Raw genomic sequence first — 20242 nt, 5'->3', positions numbered from 1 at the left:
ACGAAAATACAATAAACAAGCATTTTTAAAGGAAAAAAAAATCTTGTTGTTCACCAAAAAATAAATCAGGCAAACGTACCTTTGGCTCTACAAAATGCGCTCCAGAACAGCTACTCACGTGTTGTTGGAGCTCGGCCACCTCCAGAGAGAGTCCCTGCAAGCGTTTAGCCAAATCCTGAACCGACACCATGATGGAAACTGGAGGTCTTTCCTTAGAGATATTTTTGGACTGGACTTACTGTTATGATAGGCTACAAGCACTAAGGAAAGACAGGAGATCTGTCCCTACAATAGAACTAAGCTTGAACCCTACGATGTAACGGGGAACCTGATCCTGCGATCAGACCCGCTAAAGTCCTCAGCTAGTCTGTACGAAGACCTATAGATGTGAGGGAGGGATCCTTACAAGAACTAGGGACTGGGAGTAAGATGGACACCTCCTAGAAGAAATTGTAGCAGAAAAGGACAAACTAACAACATAGAACATAGAGGTCAAGAGACCTAGCTAAACTGACGGAATAAGGTGACAAAGCACCAAGCTAGCTTAAGAGTAGAAATTACAATGAAGTCCAGCAAGGCCAGGAGGGCGGAGCAGGATTAAATAGGCAAAAAAGGTCATGTGACCAGCAAGATAGAAAAAACCTAACAAGAGAGTTCTAACAGTGGCATTTCTTTGGAGGGCCGCACAGCCCTCCATGTGCTCGCCAGAGGTAGCTTGACTGCCATTAGGTACCGAGATGAGATCCTCAGACCCCTTGTGAGACAATATGCTGGTGCGCTTGGCCCTGGGTTTCTCCTAATGCAGGACAATGCCAGACTTCATGTGGCTGGAGTGTGTCAGCAGTTCCTGCAAGATGAAGGCATTGAAGCTATAGACTGGCCCGCCCGTTACTCAGACCTGAATCCGATTGAGCACATCTGGGACATCATGTCTCGCTCCATCCACCAACGTCATGTTGCACCACAGACTGTCCAGGAGTTGGCGGATGCTTTAGTCCAGGTCTGGGAGGAGATCCCATAGGAGACCATCCGCAACCTCATCAGGAGCATGCCCAGGCGTTGTAGGGAGGTCATACAGGCACGTGGAGGCCACACACAATACTGAGCCTCTTTTTTTACTTGTTTTAAGGACATTACATCAAAGTTGGATCAGCCTGTAGTGTGTTTTTCCACTTTAATTTTGGGGGTGACTCCAAATCCAGGCCTCCATTGGTTAATAAATTTGATTTCCATTGATGATTTTTGTGTGATTTTGTTGTCAGCACATTCAACTTTGTACAGAACAAAGTATTCAATGAGAATATTTCATTCATTCTGATCTAGGATGTGTTATTTGAGTGTTCCCTTTATTTTTTTGATAAGTGTATTTATAGTCACATGTTGCCCTTTCAAAACAAAAAAAACAAATTCAGAAATACCTTTACATGGCCAGTCCATTCTTCCATTACTGCGAAATCAGCATTTGAACGGATATGTTAATGAGGCTGAAAGACTATGGTAGATATGAAACCTCTGTCACTCCAGCTCTATTCTCCACCTAGCGCCACTTCCTGCAAGTCACAAAGCTTAGAGGCTGTCCGTCAAGCAGCAGGAGGCGGCACTGGGCAGCGGAATAGAGCTGGAGTGACAGAAGCTTCAGATTTACTATAGTACTTCAGTTTCATTCGCATATCAATTCAAATGCTGATTCCTCAGTAATTGTTGAACAGACCGGCCATGTAAAGGTAGTTCTCGACTTGTTTTTGAAAGTGTTATAAGTGCATAGGCGGCGCATGAGTGAGGTGAGGGGCCCACCGATGCCAGCAAATATTCAGCTGGCTGTGAGTCCTCAGAAGTACATTCAGTTGAAGTGTGTGTGCGTCGCAATACATCAGGTCTGTGCGTGGCAATACACGCTGATGGCCAATCAGTGGCCAACAGCTGACATCGGCGTGCATGTGCCTGGGGGCGCAAGGCAGTGACGTCATGTGCTCCAGTTGCTTGCATGCTGAAGTCAGCTGTCTGCTTCAGAAGAGGATGCCACGTGGCAGGGGAGCGGCGAGAAGGCGATTTTTTATTTTAATCAGTGAGTACACTGTGGCCGTACTGCTACATGGATGACTATGGGCTGTGCATCATACTACATGGATGACTATGGGCTGTGCATCATACTACATGGATGACTATGGGCTGTGCATCATACTACATGGATGACTATGGGCTGTGCATCATACTACATGGATGACTATGGGCTGTGCATCATACTACATGGATGACTATGGGCTGTGCATTATATTATATCAAGGAAATGGGCTGTGTATGATACTAATATGGAGGTGCATTATACTATATGGAGGACTATGGGGTGCATTATATTTATATATTTTTTCTTTTATTTTTTGCATTATGCTGGCAATATACTGATCTATACAATTTGTTGGATCTGTTTTGTCCACTTTAGTGGATTACTACAAATTATTTATTGAGGCAGTTATTCACAGTACATACCATTGCATATATCTCATGTATTGTATGGTTGGTTAGGGTAGACAACAGCTCTATTATGGGTTGTCTGGTCCGTTCTTTAGATCCGTAGGTTAATTTTAATTGACATTCGGCTTGTTATGGTCAAAAAATGGATTACCTTCAGGTGATGCCTGTTTATGCATTATTTCTTTGTCACATAGTATGCAATAGGTTGATCCCTGCATCGTAGGGTGCTGCCCGCTGATTTATCCTTATAGTTTTTAGTTCTATGCAATATGAATATTTGAGTAGATATATGAATTGCCAGAAAGAAAAAAAAAACAAAACTGTTGCCTCTAAAAATCAAGCGGCTATTTTCTATTCTCTTATTCTAATTCCTCAAAAAGAACACTCTCCACCACCAAACTTGTGTGTTATTCATCCAAGAAAGAAGACAGAAACGAGTAACTTGTTGATGTATTTTATTGTGAGAGAGGGAGCTTGGTAAAAAACTAGAAAATGACTATGATATTACAATGAACATAAAAAGGTATGTTTCATTTGCTTTTTTTCCCTGCCAAAACATACAAAAAAAACCCCTCAAAAAACAAACAAAAAAACACATGAATACAAGAACTAATTGGCACAAAAAAAAAAATTGTTAAACTTTGTTCCCACTTCCCAACACTGTTTCTTAAAATTCAGCTAATTTGGCTTGCTAAGGACAATAATTGTGGTGTTTAACGTTAATCTGAAATAAACTGCTTGGCATCGGGCCGCAATTCTCACAGTGAATTTCAAAAAAGTTTCTTTTACATATCAAAATCCAGATAACGGTAACAAGGATTTGATTGCAAGTGTAAATCTAATACATTCCCGTCTTAAATTACCTGTTCTACAGTCCAAGGCAAGTATAAATGTCAACATAACACTGTTTAAATCAAATCTCAATGCAAGAGAACCATTTGTAGCTCTACTTTAAATCTTATCAACTTTCCAAAATTTCATACTAAAATATATTATTGTATTAATACAAACTACAGTTTTATACACTAGACTGTGTAATAAATAAAGAAATATAAAAATAAGACACATAAATATAAAAGTTTTCTAAAACTAAAAAGGTACAGGTCAGTAAGAAGGGTATTAATACTGCCAGGTTTTTGAAGACATACAGTACACAAAAAAAAAAAAAAAAAAAGTTGCACAGACCTAAACTAACGAACTTAAAAATAATACTGATAGGTAACTTTATTTATTTTTAGCTAACACCATTAATAAAACGAGGTCTATAATAGTTAGCATTTTGGAGCAAATATTGGCAAATTAAAAGTTTTGTTTCTTTTAAAATTCCACGGAAAAGGCCGTGTTTAGAAAAAAGAAAGACAAACAAAAAACAAAAAGATAAAAGACTGGAATTAGAATTCTGATTAAAATCTTTGTTGGCTTTAGCTACATAGAAGTGATAGAATTCCAATACTACAAATGCTAGTGATTACAGACCACCATTAAATAAAGGCAAAGCCTTTAAAATACTGAAAATGGCACTTGCAGCACAGAAAGTCCTGCATAAGGCCAAGAGAAGATACATAGCTTTAAATCCTTCATATAAGTACTACAATTCAAGCAAATATGAACACTGATGTTTGCAGTTTTTTTTCCCAGAATAAAATGTTAGTCCCTGCAAATAGGAGTTTCAATAAAAAAAAAAGAATTTTTTTGTAACGCATTGATAAGAACACACCTCTTTACTTCCACACCGTTGTCCTCTTAAGGCTAAAAAATATGCTGTAAATTATATATTTGTTTTCCATCAAACTATATTATCTATAAAACTCTACCCATTCTTGGACAAGACAAGGTAGTAGTAGTAGCATTTAAAATATTGAATTATTTGTAAAGGAATTTTTGTAGTGCAGTTATACTCACATTTCTTTTATAAAATAAAATACTGAAGCAGATTTAGTAGATGTCTGTAACGATAATAATTATAATAATAATAAAACAAACAAAAAAAAAAGATAAAAACTTTCTCCCAAATGTACAAACTAACCAATACAATAACAAAACATAATACTGATAAAAAATATATGTTTCCAGATGTGAATATGAGCAGGATGGGCAGGTTTTCAATAAAAAACCCGATTCAACTTCTGAGTCATTATATACTGGACGTTGCATGTAACAAACGCGTTTTCCTAAATTTTAAAATTGCTGTGAAAAATTTCTACGTTTGAGATTCAGGCACACCTGGATTTTTTTTTTTTTTTTTTTAAACACAGTAGTGAATAGAAATCACAGTATACACACCACTGTGTTTCAGAGAAAAGCATGTATAATATAGAATAAACTTCATTAGAACGTCAAAAGACTTTTTCCCATAGTGGAAAATAAAGAGAAGACCGGCTAAGGTTGGGCAGCCTCCTTTCCGGCTAAGGTTGGGCAGCCTCATTTTCTGATTCGTGATTTTCTGCCACTTCTGCTTCCAAATTTTTTATTTTATCTACACATTCGACATCCTTCAAGGTACCTTCCAATGTTCCTGGTTCAACCCCTATTTCTGGCTCCTCTAGATCGTGCGCTAGAACACTTTCTTTTTCAACCTGTCCATCATCTGCATCTTTCTCGTCCTCTTCCTCCTTCTCGTCCTCTTCTTCCTTCTCGCTGTCATCTTCCCGTATGATGCTCTCTCGTTCGTCAGAGTCTATCTGAGATGGAGAAGCTTGGGAATCTACATGTTCGTTGCTGAGGGTTTCTTGTAAAGTCTCTTCATGCTCCATGCCGTCACGTTCCTCTGCCTCCTTCTTGCAGTACGAGTAACGATGGTTCATGTGTTGGGAATAGGATCCGGAGTGTGAAAATCTCTTGCCACATTTGTCACATTGGTAGGGTTTCTCTCCAGAATGGAGACGCATATGTTCAATTAAATGGTGTTTGTGTTTGAATGCCTTCGTACAGATCCCACACTCATGCGGCCGCTTTCCTGGAAACATTGAAATGAAAAGAAAAATGAATTGTAACAGCCATGACAATAAGGAAACATTGATGTAGTAGATAACTCAGAAGAATGCTGGAGACCTTGACTTTATACTTGAGTTCTGTAGTTACAACTACACTATTCCTGACTACCTGGTAGTGATTCACATTGTGCTTTGTAGAACAGGAGGGTGGTTTACACAAATGTCTGGAATGTTTTTGAGGTATTACATTAGACCTTATATGTTCAAGGTCAAAGACCTGACTTCCATACATATACAGTGGTATCTTCATCTTTTACACCTTCTCTATATATTACATCCAGGGCTGATGTCAAATCTAGTGAAATGGAAAACCTCAATGCAAGGTTTGTATTCAGATCATTTTCGAATATCTATAGGTTTTAGGCACCTATACATTTGTTTTATCCCATTACATCGTTTTTTTATTACATTTTCTCAAAATGCCTTTTCTTTCTATTAAAGAGGTTGGCCAATACTTTTTTTCATTGATAGCCTATCCTAAGGCTCGGCGGGTTTGTGAAACCCAGCACCCTCGCTGATCCGCTGTTACCGGCACCAAGTTCTCGGATGCCGCTAAAACACAGCAGGTCCATCAAAACTATAGTGGCCACAAACGGGTACTACAGATCCATCCCCTATTCAGATGAATAGGGGGTGGGCAGTACCCAGCCTTGGCCACTATAGAAATGATGGGAGCTGCTGTGATGGCAGCATCTGAGAAATTCCGGCCGGTGTCGATAGCAGCTGATCGATGGGTGTGCCGGGTGTTGAATCTCCACCAATCAGATATTGATGGCCTATCCTAAGGACAGGCCATTAATGAAATTAGTGGCCAACCCCTTTTAAAAAACACACACAAAAAAATCACGACACTGATAAATTAATTGCAAAATTAAGCTAAAAAACAGTTCTAAAATTATATGTACAGTACAAGAGCAGCTTTGGCTTTCATGTCTTCCCTTCAATCGCTATACATGGGGCCCCATTTATCATTGCATTTCCACCAGTTTTTTTAGCACGAATACCTCCCAATGAGTGACTTTTTGATTTGAGACAAATTCATCAAACAATTTCTACCTTTTTTTTCCCCAAGATTTCTTTAGTAGATTAGTGCGTTTTCTAATTTTTATGTCAATGTGGCGTGTCCAGATGTTTTAGATAGATTCATGAAATGCAACTTTTTTTTTTTAAAAAAAAAACAACAAAGTAGCAAAATTTAGTCCTACTTTACTCCTGCCACCCCTAGAGTGATTTTAGCTAAGTCAGTCAAAAACAAGCATTTTTTGAGACACTGTAAAATGTGCAAATTTTCTCTCTAAAAAGTGGCAAAATCAGTTAAAAGTCAGAAATAAAAAATACAATTTGGGGCCTTGTGATAAATTAATGAGCTGTAAAAATCAAGGCAAAAAACGAGCTCACCACGCTGATCATGCAGATAGCCGAGAACCTTGCACCCAGAGGGTGTTGTATCCCCGGATATAGCACAGCGATAACGGGAGGGACGGGGAATGCAGCACATCCATCAAGCAAGTATAAAAAAAACTATTTATTTAAACCCATTAAAACTAACATTGTCCAAGGAAAAAGTTAAAACTGACGCATTTCTGGTGAAAAACACCCTTAAATCAGAATAAGTACTATGATTAACCCCTTAGGGACCAAGACAATTTTAACCTCAATGACCAGGCCAAATTTTTGAAATCTGACCAGTGTCACTTGATGTGATAACGCTGGAACGCTTCAATGTATCCCAGTGAGTTGGAGACTGTTTTTTTGTGACACATTGTACTTTAGGTTGGTGGTAAATTTAGGTCAATATGTTTTGCATTAGTTTGTGAAAATATCAGAAGTTTGGTGAAAATTTTATATCCGTAAACTAGAAATTCATGCTGTACAAAATAATAAATAACATTTCCCTTAAGTCTACTTTACATCTGCATCATTTTTCAAACGCCATTTTATTTTGTAAGGACGTTAGAAGGGTTAAAGGTTTATCAGCAATTTCTCATTTTTTCAAGAAATTTACAAAACCTTTTTCTGAAGGGACCTAGTCAGATTTAAATGGACTTTGCGGGGCCAATATATTGGAAAATCCCCAAAAGTGATATTTTAAAAACCGCACCCCTCAAATACTTTAAAACTGCGGTCAGGAAATTTTTTATTTAAAATGTTTTGTTAGCCCTAATTTTTTCACTTTTACAAGGAAAAGCACAAGAAAATAGACTCCACAATCTGTTACCTAGTTTCTTCTGAGCTTGTTGAAACCCCTAGGTGCTTCACAGAACTTTTTAAAATGTGGATGGGAAAACAAAAATTAAGTTTTTTTCTGCAAAAAATGTTGTTTTACCCCAAATTTTAAATTTTCACAATGTATAAATGGGAAAAAACGGATCCCATAATTTGTTACGCCATTTCTTCCGATCATTAAGATACCCCATATGTGCTCAAGAATGGCTGTTTAGGCATATGTCAGGGCTGGAAAGGAAAGAGTGCCATTTGATTTTTGGAAAGTAAATTTGTTTGGAATAGATTGTGAATGCCATGTTGCATTTGCAGACCCCCTGAAGTGTCAAAACAGCAGAAAACCTCCACAAGGGACCCCATTTTGGAAACTAGACCCCTCTCAAGGAATTAATCTAGGGCTGTATTGAGCCTTTTTAACCTATAGGTAATTCACAAAACTTTATAACATTTAGATGTGAAAACAAATTATTTTTTTTTCCACTAAAATATTGTTTTAGCACCGACTTTACAATTTTCACAAGAGGTAATGGGAGAAAACAGACCCCATAATTTGTTATGCAATTTGTCCCGAATGTGGCAGTACCCCATATGTGGTTGTGCAGTACTGTTTGAACACATGGCGGGGATCGGATGGCAAGGAGCGCTACTTGGCTTTTAGAAAACAGATTCAGTTTGAATAGGTTGTGGGCTCCATTAGCAGAGTCCCTAAGGTGCAAGATCAGCAGAAGGTCCCCAGGTGACCCCATATTGGAAACTTCACTGCCTAAGGAATTCATCTGGGGGTCTAGTGAGTATTTTGAACCCACAGGTGCATCACCGAATTTTATAACATTGGGACGTGGAAATACAACTTTTCAGTGGTAAAAATTAAATTTTTTTGTTTTGCTGAGGTCTAAGGGGTAGCGTTTCTCCTTATGGAGAGTGACACACCAGCTCTGGCACGTCAAGGTAAGGAGGCTCATTAGCCATGCAATGAGAGCTGGTGTGTCATTCTCCATAAGGAGAAACGCTACCCCTTAGACCTCAGTCCAGAGCCCCTCACCTAGCCAAATCAGTTCTCATACTTTGCACTGACGAGGGCCAACAGCCCAAAACACCAGATCTGCAAATTGAGATTCTGATTTGGCTTTTATCCTAGGTCATATTGCATGACTCGTTAAAGGGTCGATTGTGACTTGTAGGATTGCTACTTCCAATAAGTGGTGCTATAGAGTACAAGTCCTCTTCATCTCTGAAGAGGCAATTTGCATATTTATTTTGCTGCAAATTTGTCAGTTACACAAGGGTTAATAGGTGAAACTGGATCACACAATTTATCGCGCAATTTCTATTTCTCCCGAATGCGGTGATGCACTATGTATTGTCAGAAATTACAGTTAGATCACACGTCAGGGCTGGGAAGGAAGGAGCCCTATTTGGAGCACAGATTTTGCTAGAATAGTTTGTGGGTGACGTTTGCAGAGCCCCAAAAGGTGCCAGAACAACAGAAAAACCCCTAAAGTGACCCCATTGTAGAAATTGCACCTCTCAATTAATTCATCTATGGCTGCAGTGACTATTTTGTAACATCCACACCAGGCTTTATTCTGGAGAATTACAAATCAGCCAGTTTAGTGCCCATACATTATGCCCCCATATATTTTAGTGCCCTCATACATTGTGCCCAGCTTGTGCTTCTGGCTACATGTGTGGCGCCCCTGAGGGTTCGGTCGCCACAGGGGTACTGCATCTCTCTAATGAGGTGTGGTATCTCTCCTTCGAGGTAAGGATGGTGCAGCTGTCAGGACCTCACCACTGCATTCATCACTACATCTCTCCCACCTGAGGGGGGCTAATATGCACCAGGGTGCTGCCCCAGCCGGGATAAGTGGAGATGGGTGAACCAAAGTTAGGGGGAACCTAGTAGTGGGTGAGGGTGGAGGACGCACATTTAGGTTACACTTAATAATTCATATTTAATAAACAGCCATCTTGGGCTTATGGTCTTTTGATTGTGATCTTCATCACTGAACGTGGCTTTCTGTGTGAACCTGCAGTTGATGGGGACACGGTCCACATACTGTGGCCTTGAGTCGAGGAGCGGGCAAGAGTTAACGGCTGTCTCTACCCGGTCAAGGTCCCTACCCAAGAAGGCCTGGAGGGGAGTAGAGGAGACAAGCTCCGCAGGCAAAAGGATCCCAGGGGGATGCAGACGGAGCGGTATACACCACCTGTCCTCACTATTCTGGCCTAGTCAGCCTACTGCCCTGGAGCCGCCCCGAAAAGAGGAGGGAATGTAGGAAACCACAAGGTGCGGCCATAACAGTCCGAGACTCACCATACTCAGGAGCAGTCATGGACGTTACCGAGGGAAGGCCGCCCGAGCCTTCTGAAGTCGGCTCAAGTCTTACTCCTGTCGGAGAGCAACGAGGCATGATCCTGACCCCGGGAGATTCTGAGTTTCTCCGTAGGGAAACCCCAGACCTTGCCCGGAGGGTTGCTGAGGCCCAGCGTGCAGCGTCCGTCGCATGGCGGGAAGAGATGTTGCAAAAGATCAGGGCCCGCCGCCAAGGAGCAGCAACCCAGGAGGAAGAAGCATCGGAGGTCGCGTGCAGCCCAGGATCGGGTAAGAGTGATACCCCCGTCCCGGCTGCTGAGCTCACCGTGCCCATCCTGGATCTGATGACGGAGTACCTACTCCCGGGCGCGGTCACTTGGGAGGTCTTTGCCCCGGAGCTGGAAGCCTCAGCCACTGCCGGAGGCCTGTATTGCCTCCCGTCTGCCGTCTCGGAGGAACTTGTGCCTGCTGGGGAATCCACAGACCCCAACCCGGACTGGTCCGCACTCACCGAGGACCTGCAGCAACCCCTGCTGTCACCGCAACCTGCACCTCCAGTTACCTGGCCGGCGGCAGAGGAGCCGGCGGAGGAGCTGGCCTGGGACAACCGGGGGGGGGGGACCTGATGGGCTTCCCCCAGGAGACCTGGGCTGAAGCGCGGAGGAGGAGCGAGCAGTGTAGGCAGCAAATCCTCCAGCTTGACAGGGAGCAACGGCAGAGGGAAGTCCGCTGCGAGCGCCTGGAGGTGCGAGCCAAGGCCGCAAAATCCAAGGCCCGCCAAGAGGAGGCAGCCTGTCCAAGCCCCCGTGAGGAAGGGCAAGTTGTCCGCTTCCACCACGAGGCAGGATGGGGCTTCATAAGGAGTCCCCAGTTTGAGCAAGACATCTTTGTCAGCCGGCGGGACGTCAAGCCGAGCCTGAAGAAGGGACACCCTGGCCGGAACCTCTTCCCGGGTGACTTTGTGTCGTACACCCGCCACCACGGGGTGCGGGGTGGTACGCCCTGGATGTTCATAAAGTGTCCAGGAGTGATGCCCCTTTGCGCTCGACAGTGGAGGACCGGTCAGCCTCCATTGGGAGGAATGAACCTTTCCCCCGGTGGGGACCTATGGATTAAGCGGCCCCGGCGGCTGTAACCTTTTCAGCTAAACTGTTTATGTTTTGATAATGTTTTTCTCCGGGTTTAAAGAGACCATTGTCCCTGCGGACTGGCAGTAGACAAACTCTTCCATTGTATATAGTTATGCATCTATTTAGGTGCTCCCTATTGGTTTTATGTAAAACCGCTCTACTACTACCTCAGAAGAAAAACTTGTCTGGGTGGCACTCCTGGAGGTCCAACTCGGGATCTTCATGCCCTGCAGCCACCCCAGGGCCCACGTTGAGGGTTTGGGACAGTTCCCTCTTGCTTCTGAACTGACTCTTTCATACCGCACTTTAATTAGTCTGTCTATATGCATAATGTCTCTGTGATGTTTTTATACTTTTGTATACTTTGGTACTATGTAAAGTTTGTAACGTTTAAGGAAAAGTGCCTCCCATAATGGGAAGATTGTTGTATTGTTATGCAAAAATGTAAAAAGTCTGTACCATGTTTTGCTCTCTTTGCAGCCCGCGGATGAGCTGTGTTTCACCAGGGGGGAATGTGGCCCCCCTGAGGGTTTGGTCACCACAGGGTAACTGCATCTCTCTAATGAGGTGTGGTATCTCTCCTTCGAGGTAAGGATGGTGCAGCTGTCAGGACCTCACCTCTGCATTCATCACTACATCTCTCCCACCTGAGGGGGGCTAATATGCACCAGGGTGCTGCCCCAGCCGAATTAGTGGAGATGGGGGAACCAAAATTAGGGGGAACCTAGTAGTGGGTGGAGGACACACATTTAGGTTACACTTAATAATTCATATTTAATAAACAGCCATCTTGGGCTTATGGTCTTTTGATTGTGATCTTCATCACTGAACGTGGCTTTTTGTGTGAACCTGCAGTTGATGGGGACACGGTCCTCGTACTGTGGCCTTGAGTCGAGGAGCGGGCAAGAGTTAACAGCTGTCTCTACCCGGTCAAGGTCTCCACCCAAGAAGGCCTGGAGGGGAGTAGAGGAGACAAGCTCCGCAGGCAAAAGGATCCCAGGGGGATGCAGATGGAGCGGTATACGCCACCTGTCCTCACTATTCTGGCCTAGTCAGAGGGAGTCCTGCTGCGAAAGGGGTACCGGCCCCCGATATCTGACTCTGTCACTTCACGTCTTAGTCGGAGAAGCCCGGAGGCTCAGTGGATCCCACCGGGTAACGGACGGAGCGGAGTCGCCACCCGTACCCTTGTTCTGTGCATAGTCCAGAAGGAGACCCGGCCTTAGTACACGCACACCACATAAGGACAGGAGAGGACCTAGTGGGAACTTCTAGGAACACTCTGGTGCGGGGTCCTGACCAAAGCATCTGAACTACCCGGAGGTTGTCGGACCCCCGGTCCTGGTGGCCGCAGCGCGCCGTGAGGAGCAGAGAGAAGCCTTGCAGCTGTGCATTCTACCGTGAGTAAAGCTTGGAAGACTACCCCTATGGCCTCCGGTTTCTTATTGCAACGCGGCACCGCACAACACCACATCTCCCACTACAGTTCCCATCCTCCTGTTCTCTCTGCCCTGAGGCCCTGCTCCGCCTGTGGGGAGTAGTATCATCTCCGGCTGCCACTACATCCCGCCTCAGAGGACTGAAAGCAGCGCTGGTGGGGAATCACCAGACACCACAGGTGGCGTAGTCAACACAACCACTCGATTAACACCGACTCTGAAAGCCCATTACACCCTTTTAATGTGACGGCCCTGGGCCCAGAACGGGTCCAGGCCACGGCTACATCCCCCAACATCTGACCCGGCTCCGAGTACCCCCATCTCTCAGGGCAGGGCTGTGAGCATCACACATGCATCCCCCACCTCGTAAATTGTTGAGTGCAATCTCCCAACTAGAATAATGTCAAATATGTGGCACCATAATTTGGTTTAGGCAGAGTAGGGCTCAGAAGAAGGGAACATTTGGCTTTGGGAGCGCAGATTTCACTGGATTTTATTTGAGGGGGTGGGAGCAATGTCGCTTTTCCATGGTCTTTGTTCTGCCAGTAACATGGGACCTCCTTATATCTCCAGTGACAGATGACGGACCTGAGTGCAGGCTGGTTTTGTGCTAAATAAATTAGGGTTTATATTGGTAATATTTTGGGGTACATAACATTATTGAATTGCTTCCAGTATAAGGCTGGGATCACAATCTTGTAACTGCTCAACATAGAACAACTTGGGGTATCCGTGTAAATCCCACGAAAATGCTATCCAAACGAAATCCCCGACAGAACCACCCACCATAATGAGGCAGATGGAGACACTTTGGACTCCGTTTAGCGTGCAAATGGTGGTGTCCATCTTGTGTGCCAAAGAGACACCTAAAATGATGGGACATCCCTGGAACAGAGACCAGACGGAGTCCAGAGTGACTCCATCTGCCTTCATAAGTGAGAGACCCCGTCGGGGGATTTGACCGAATCGCGTTTTTGGGGATTTACACGATAACCTTGACGTAAGGGGGTTTAGGGGAATACATAATTTATTAAATAACTTTTTTAAAAAAATAGATTTTTATTTTAAATTGGATAATAGAGATGAGCAAAAAGATTTGCGGTACCCAGTTCGGAGCACTGGTCCACTCCCCTGTTGTAGCCAAACTTTACTTCTGCAGGCGTCATCGTTTAGACAGCATCTCCTAGGCGCCTCTATTGCTTCTTAGGCTCTGCAATATCATGACATAGGGGGGTCTAGCAAGCAATAAAAGCAACAAGGAGATGCCAGGGGCAAGGATATTGTAGACAGAAGTGAAGTTGGGCTTCAACAGAGAAATGGACCAGTGGCCGGAATACAGTACGCACATCTTTTTGCTCATCTTTATTGAGCATATTAACTTAAACATTTTTTTTTCTTAGAGAGATATGAAAATTATTATTATTCACCATGGGCTAACCCCGGACACTTAAAAGGGGTGTTCAAGTTATTAAGTTGATTTAGTTAGACAGCATGAAAATAAGCAAGTTTGCAATTGACTTGCTTTTTCTACCTGCTGTTATTCTCCTGCAATGGAAGATTTTGCCTTTTATAGTGCAGAAGTAGGTCTCTAGAGCCAGGTCAGGTGTGTGCAGTAGCTCGCTCCATTCTATTGATTTCTATACCGCAGTTTCTGCTCACCCCTCTCCCCTTCCCTCTTGCACCATCACCAGCCTGCGGCTCTATCCACGCTGTACGTTCAAATGCCTTGTTACCTCTATGAGCAAACGGTGATAGAAGTGTAGACTCCGAACAAACCATTGGTAGCTGAATGTGTTACAGCAGACGTGGTGTTGAGCTTTATAGTTCTCATACTACAGGTTAGCTCTTCACCATATCCATCACTCAAGGAGAAGAGTTCACCCTGCTAGAAGCCAGGACGTAAGGAAACTGCACTGCTCTTAACTGCTCAAGACACAACTAGAGAATACCCCTTTAAAGGAGGTCTGTCACCACTTTGAAGTTATCAGGTTTGCTTGCAGAGAAAAGCGCTTTAATCAACTCTATTTTGTACAGGCTAGAATAAAGTGGCCAGAGAAAGCTACATACAGTTAGCAAACACTTTCCTTTACTTAAAGGGCTTCTCTGGGAATATACATAGGGAAGAACAGGCTATCAATGTGTGATCTGTAGAGGTCTGATCCTAAATAGCATTAGTATTTAGCAGATTATGCCTGGTTGTACAGACTAGCTCCATTCAACATTACTTTTTTATATTTTTTTTATAGTCTTATCTGTACATGTATAGCCATTTAGAAAAATTACTTTTTTGAGGAAACTCAGGTATTGGGCTTAGTCTGTATATTAATATTAAAAGTATACATTTACTGTGATTTGTGAATAATCCAAAATAAGGATACACTATGAAAAGCAATTCTGTATCTTTGTAGCTGCCAGTACTTTGATTGGATATTGCATGGGCAGGGTAACGTTGCGTTCGTGTACAGGGTTACAATGACTACACACCTGTATGTTCATACTTATGCCTCAGCAGGGAGCTGCTCTTCTGGAATATTTTATCACACAGGTCACAGGCATACAGGCCGTTCTCCGTCTTCTTCAATTTCTTTTTGGGTGGAGTGGAATCAGAATCATTTTGATCTTCTACATTGGATACTCCCTCAGAACTCGTATCCTGTCTCTCGTCCTAGAATCAAAAATTGCAAAGTTCAAGTTTTGCTTATTCTCACCTGAAGCGCAGTGTGGTCTGTGCACCCACCCATCATTTTAACCAATGTATGTTGCAATTTAACAAATAAATTACTGTAACAAATTATCTATAATATAACGGGCCAAGCATCCCTCTGTCTGAAGCCTCTATAGACTGCGCATGCGTGACGCGCAGTCTGGCTCCAGACAGAAGAAAGCATGGAGCCGTTACAGGTAAGAGGAGTGTATGGCGCCAGAGATCGCAGTATGCGTAGACACTGAACGCCTACCGCAATCTCCGGCGCCATACTTACATACTTATCTGACCGGGAGGAGCATTGCCGCGGCGCCTCTCTTCTGGCCGGAGACCGGGGCGGAGTGAAGGCGTTGGAATCGGCGCATGCGCATAGCGTTATCCGGCGCCATTTTACTGAAGACACATTTACAGTGTGTCTTCAGCAAAATGGCGCTGGACAGCGCGGTGCTTGGGGGGGATGATTGGGGGGGTGAGGGGACCATGCATACCAGGATTGGGGGATGAGGGGTACCATGCATACCAGGATTGGGGGATGAGGGGTGCCATGCATACCAGGATTGGGGGATGAGGGGTGCCATGCATACCAGGATTAAAGGTGAGGTGACCACGCGTACCAGGATTGGGGGTGAGGAGTGCTATGCGTACCAGGATTGGGGGTGAGGGGTGCCATGCGTACCAAGATTGGGGGTGAGGGGTGCCATGCGTACCAGGATTGGGATTGAGGGGTGCTATGCGTACCAGGATTGGGGGTGAGGGCAGCACATAACAGGATGGGGGAACAGGATTGGGGAGCACAAATACCAAGATGGGGGCAGCACAAATACCAGGATGGGAGACCATATACCAATAAAAATGCTCGCCACCCGGGCGTAGAAAGGGCTCAATAGCTAGTTGCATCTAGAACCGCAATCTGAGAATTGTGAGTAGGATACATTGTTTCAACCACTCAGCTATGAAATCAGTGGCGTATACAGATGTCTGAGCCCAATAACGTCTGCTATTACTATATGTTCTAATAGACAACACTGAAATTTGCAGTCTACAGTCAAAGCGAGAAAGTCTAGAAGTTTTCAGGAATGTTGTCTACCAGACTAAAAGTACTACTAAAATTGGCCCATCATTGCTCCACTGCTCCTAGTTACTACAGCTGGAGTTTAACCCCAGGTTTCCTGTTGGGGAGCATCAAGTCACTGCTACACTTAACCCGGGACCCCAGCTTATCCATGGTACTGCTGCTCATGGTGAACAGCGGGAGGTGTCAGTTGACCACTGCAGCCAATCAGTGGCCACTGATTTGGTTCAGGTGGTAAGAAACTGCTGCAGCGAATGAAACAGACACTTAACTCTTATGGCTTGAATGGAATGTGACCACTGCAGCCGATTGACAGATGACTGGCTGCAGTGGTTACCTAACACACCCCGTTGGGGGACATCAGCAGCACTACTATGGATCGGTGAGAGTCAGGTTCTTTTTTTATTATAAGACCACCATTGACCCAATAAAAAGTTGTGAACCATCTCTTTAAAAGGGCTCAAACTGGTAAAAGAGTAAGCCTCACCAATCCCAGCAGCTCCAGTTCTGACACTTAAGACAGGAAATAGAGATCAGCAAAGATTGTCTCGACACCTGAAGTGGCTGAAATACCTGCGCAACTGATCATCGGTCATAACAGTGACCTGCAAAGCAAGTTATACACGGAGTGGACATTTCTAATGTGTAGAGACGGGACCACGAAGTAGAGATCGGCAGGGAGTGGGTAAGTGTGGAGCTTTTAGGACTTCATTTTTAAACTAGCCTAAGCATTCAAAAGAGATACATTTTTATCCAATGGACAACACCTTAAAGAAGTTGTTCACTACTTTGACACTAATGCCCTATCAGTAGGATAGGGCATCAATGTATGATCAGCCAGGGTCCCACACGCGACACCTCCGCCACTCAGCTGTTATCGGTGCCGGCGGCAGCCAATCATACATTGGTGCCCTATCCTAGGATAGGGATAGGATAGGGCATCAATGTCAAAGTAGTGGACAACCCCTTTAAAAAATAAATAAAAAGTAATAAAAGTAAGTCATGGACTCTTTTTGGAAGAATAAAAATGAAAGTTGTTAAAATGTAATTCAGCTGTACTTATGTTTTTTCAGAAAGCAGAATAGGAACCCATATTGCAGCTACTACTGCTCCCAAGGGAACTGGCACCAGTCTTTCTCACATTCCTGTCTAGAGATGCAACCTGACAAAAATGGAACATTTGAAGGCATACCCAAGCAGATTTTTTATTATAAGATATCGAAATATATAGAAGATATAACTAAAATATATTAAATTTCACCTACTAAAAAGGTAAAATAATTGTACTGCTTCCAACTTTAGCAAGATGTTTTGCACTAATGATTTATTAATTTTAGTGGGTACTTGCATTGAAATACCTAAATGTTAGTTACCAGATCACCATTAAAAGAAGATCCCAATGTGTTAGGCCCGATGCGCTCTAGTAAAAGTCTTTATCAGCTTGTGGAAATGCAACAAACCCAGAAGGCCAGCACTTCAGGGATAACCAAATCTTTACCGGAGATGGCCGAGAAGACTCACACCATAGAGTTACGGGACAAGTATCAGTTGGTGTGGACTACTCCGACAGCATGAAAGATTGTCTGGCTATGACCCTGTGGAGCAGTTGCCATTTTTCTGCTTTGCCTCCCGTAGGTACAGATCTGTCCTTCAGGCTATGAAGTGGCATCACCGAAGTGTTTAAGGATGATACAACTGAATCACGGGAAATTACCGAGTGACGTCTCTATAACCATTGGTACAATTGGCAATCAGATGTCGACCGGTTTTGATTGCGAGGAAATTTTTGTGTTTAGGATCAGAATTATTCAAAGTTGGAAAAGCTAAGAGTCCATACAAAATAATCAAGGTCATCCCCTAACTTTTAATTTTGTTTTTTCATGTAACCCCTTTCCATCTAGCATAGTTTTATATTAAGATCATTTGCAACCTTATAATCTAGATGCTCATGAGGAATAAATCTAATAACTAATACAAGTCTGTGCATGGAAAGAGGTAGAGTACTATATGGCAGGTGTGACTTCCACAATGTATGTAGTTCCATACAGTACACCACCATATTACCCTAAAAATGGTCATAGATGTCAGACACACAATCTAATATGAATAGTAGTAGCGTGCCAGTTCCTAATGTAATGTTCTGCATATGTGCTTTATGAAAAAAAAAGTGATGTGCATAATATACAGTACAGACCAAAAGTTTGGACACACCTTCTCATTTAAAGATTTTTCTGTATTTTCATGACTTTGAAAATTGTACATTCACACTGAAGGCATCAAAACTATGAATTAACACATGTGGAATTATATACTTAACAAAAAAGTGTGAAACAACTGAAAATATGTCTTATATTCTAGGTTCTTCAAAGTAGCCACCTTTTGCTTTGATGACTGCTTTGCACACTCTTGGCATTCTCTTGATGAGCTTCAAGAGGTAGTCACCGGAAATGGTTTTCACTTCACAGGTGTGCCCTGTCAGGTTTAATAAGTGGGATTTGCCTTATAAATGGGGTTGGGACCATCAGTTGTGTTGTGCAGAAGTCAGGTGGATACACAGCTGATAGTCCTACTGAATAGGCTGTTAGAATTTGTATTATGGCAAGAAAAAAGCAGCTAAGTAAAGAAAAACAAGTGGCCATCATTACTTTAAGAAATGAAGGTCAGTCAGTTCGAAAAATTGGGCAAACTTTGAAAGTGTCCCCAAGGGCAGTAGCAAAAACCATCAAGCGCTACAAAGAAACTGGCTCACATGAGGACCGCCCCAGGAAAGGAAGACCAAGAGTCACCTCTGCTTCTGAGGATAAGTTTATCCGAGTCACCAGCCTCAGAAATCACAGGTTAACAGCAGCTCAGATTAGAGACCAGGTCAATGCCACACAGAGTTCTAGCAGCAGACACATCTCTACAACAACTGTTAAGAGGAGACTTTTGTGCAGCAGGCCTTCATGGTAAAATGGCTGCTAGGAAACCACTGCTAAGGACAGGCAACAGGCAGAAGAGACTTGTTTGGGCTAAAGAACACAAGGAATGGACATTAGACCAGTGAAAATCTGAGCTTTGGTCTGATGAGTCCAAATTTGAGATCTTTGGTTCCACCCACCGTGTCTTTGTGCGACGCAGAAAAGGTGAACGGATGGACTCTACATGCTTGGTTCCCACCGTGAATCATGGAGGAGGAGGTGTGATGGTGTGGGGGTGCTTTGCTAGTGGCACTGTTGGGGATTTATTCAAAATTGAAGGCATACTGAACCAGCATGGCTACCACAGCATCTTGCAGCGGCATGCTATTCCATCCGGTTTGCGTTTAGTAGGACCATCATTTATTTTTCAACAGGACAATGACCCCAAACACACCTCCAGGCTGTGTAAGGGCTGTTTGACCAAGAAGGAGAGTGATGGGGTGCTACGCCAGATGACCTGGCCTCCACAGTCACCAGACCTGAACCCAATCGAGAAGGTTTGGGGTGAGCTGGACCGCAGAGTGAAGGCAAAAGGGCCAACAAGTGCTAAGCATCTCTGGGAACTCCTTCAAGATTGTTGGAAGACCATTTCCGGTGACAACCTCTTGAAGCTCATCAAGAGAATGCCAAGAGTGTGCAAAGCAGTCATCAAAGCAAAAGGTGGCTACTTTGAAGAACCTAGAATATAAGACATGTTTTCAGTTGTTTCACACTTTTTTGTTAAGTATATAATTCCACATGTGTTAATTCATAGTTTTGATGCCTTCAGTGTGAATGTACAATTTTCATAGTCATGAAAATACAGAAAAATCTTTAAATGAGAAGGTGTCCCCAAACTTTTGGTCTATACTGTATATAAAACAAGTATACTTACTTAAAAAAAACAAAAAAACACAACAACAACTTTTTTTAGTACATAGGCGAACTAGCAA

General features: G+C 43.3%; 1 protein-coding gene across 3 annotated transcripts in view; it reads right to left on the bottom strand.

Annotated features, from left to right (window-relative positions):
• Positions 1–4421: 4421 nt before the first annotated feature.
• The window catches only part of ZEB1 (zinc finger E-box binding homeobox 1), a 139892-nt gene continuing 124071 nt past the window's right edge, over positions 4422–20242 (bottom strand). For all 3 annotated transcript variants that reach the window (XM_073677612.1, XM_073677613.1, XM_073677614.1), the window contains exons 8-9: positions 15059–15239; positions 4422–5428 (exon numbers count right to left, since the gene is read on the bottom strand). In XM_073677612.1, the coding sequence (XP_073533713.1) occupies positions 4878–5428; positions 15059–15239 (732 nt within the window). In that variant the 3' untranslated portion in view covers positions 4422–4877. The remainder of the gene's footprint in view (positions 5429–15058; positions 15240–20242) is intronic.

This window comes from Phyllobates terribilis, unplaced genomic scaffold (assembly GCF_046119375.1).
Source record: "Phyllobates terribilis strain yellow unplaced genomic scaffold, ASM4611937v1 Scaffold_4__5_contigs__length_816908805, whole genome shotgun sequence".
Taxonomy (NCBI): Eukaryota; Metazoa; Chordata; class Amphibia; order Anura; family Dendrobatidae; genus Phyllobates; species Phyllobates terribilis.
The sequence above is the reverse complement of the archived record's forward strand: the minus strand, read 5'-3'. Positions and strand labels throughout refer to the sequence as shown.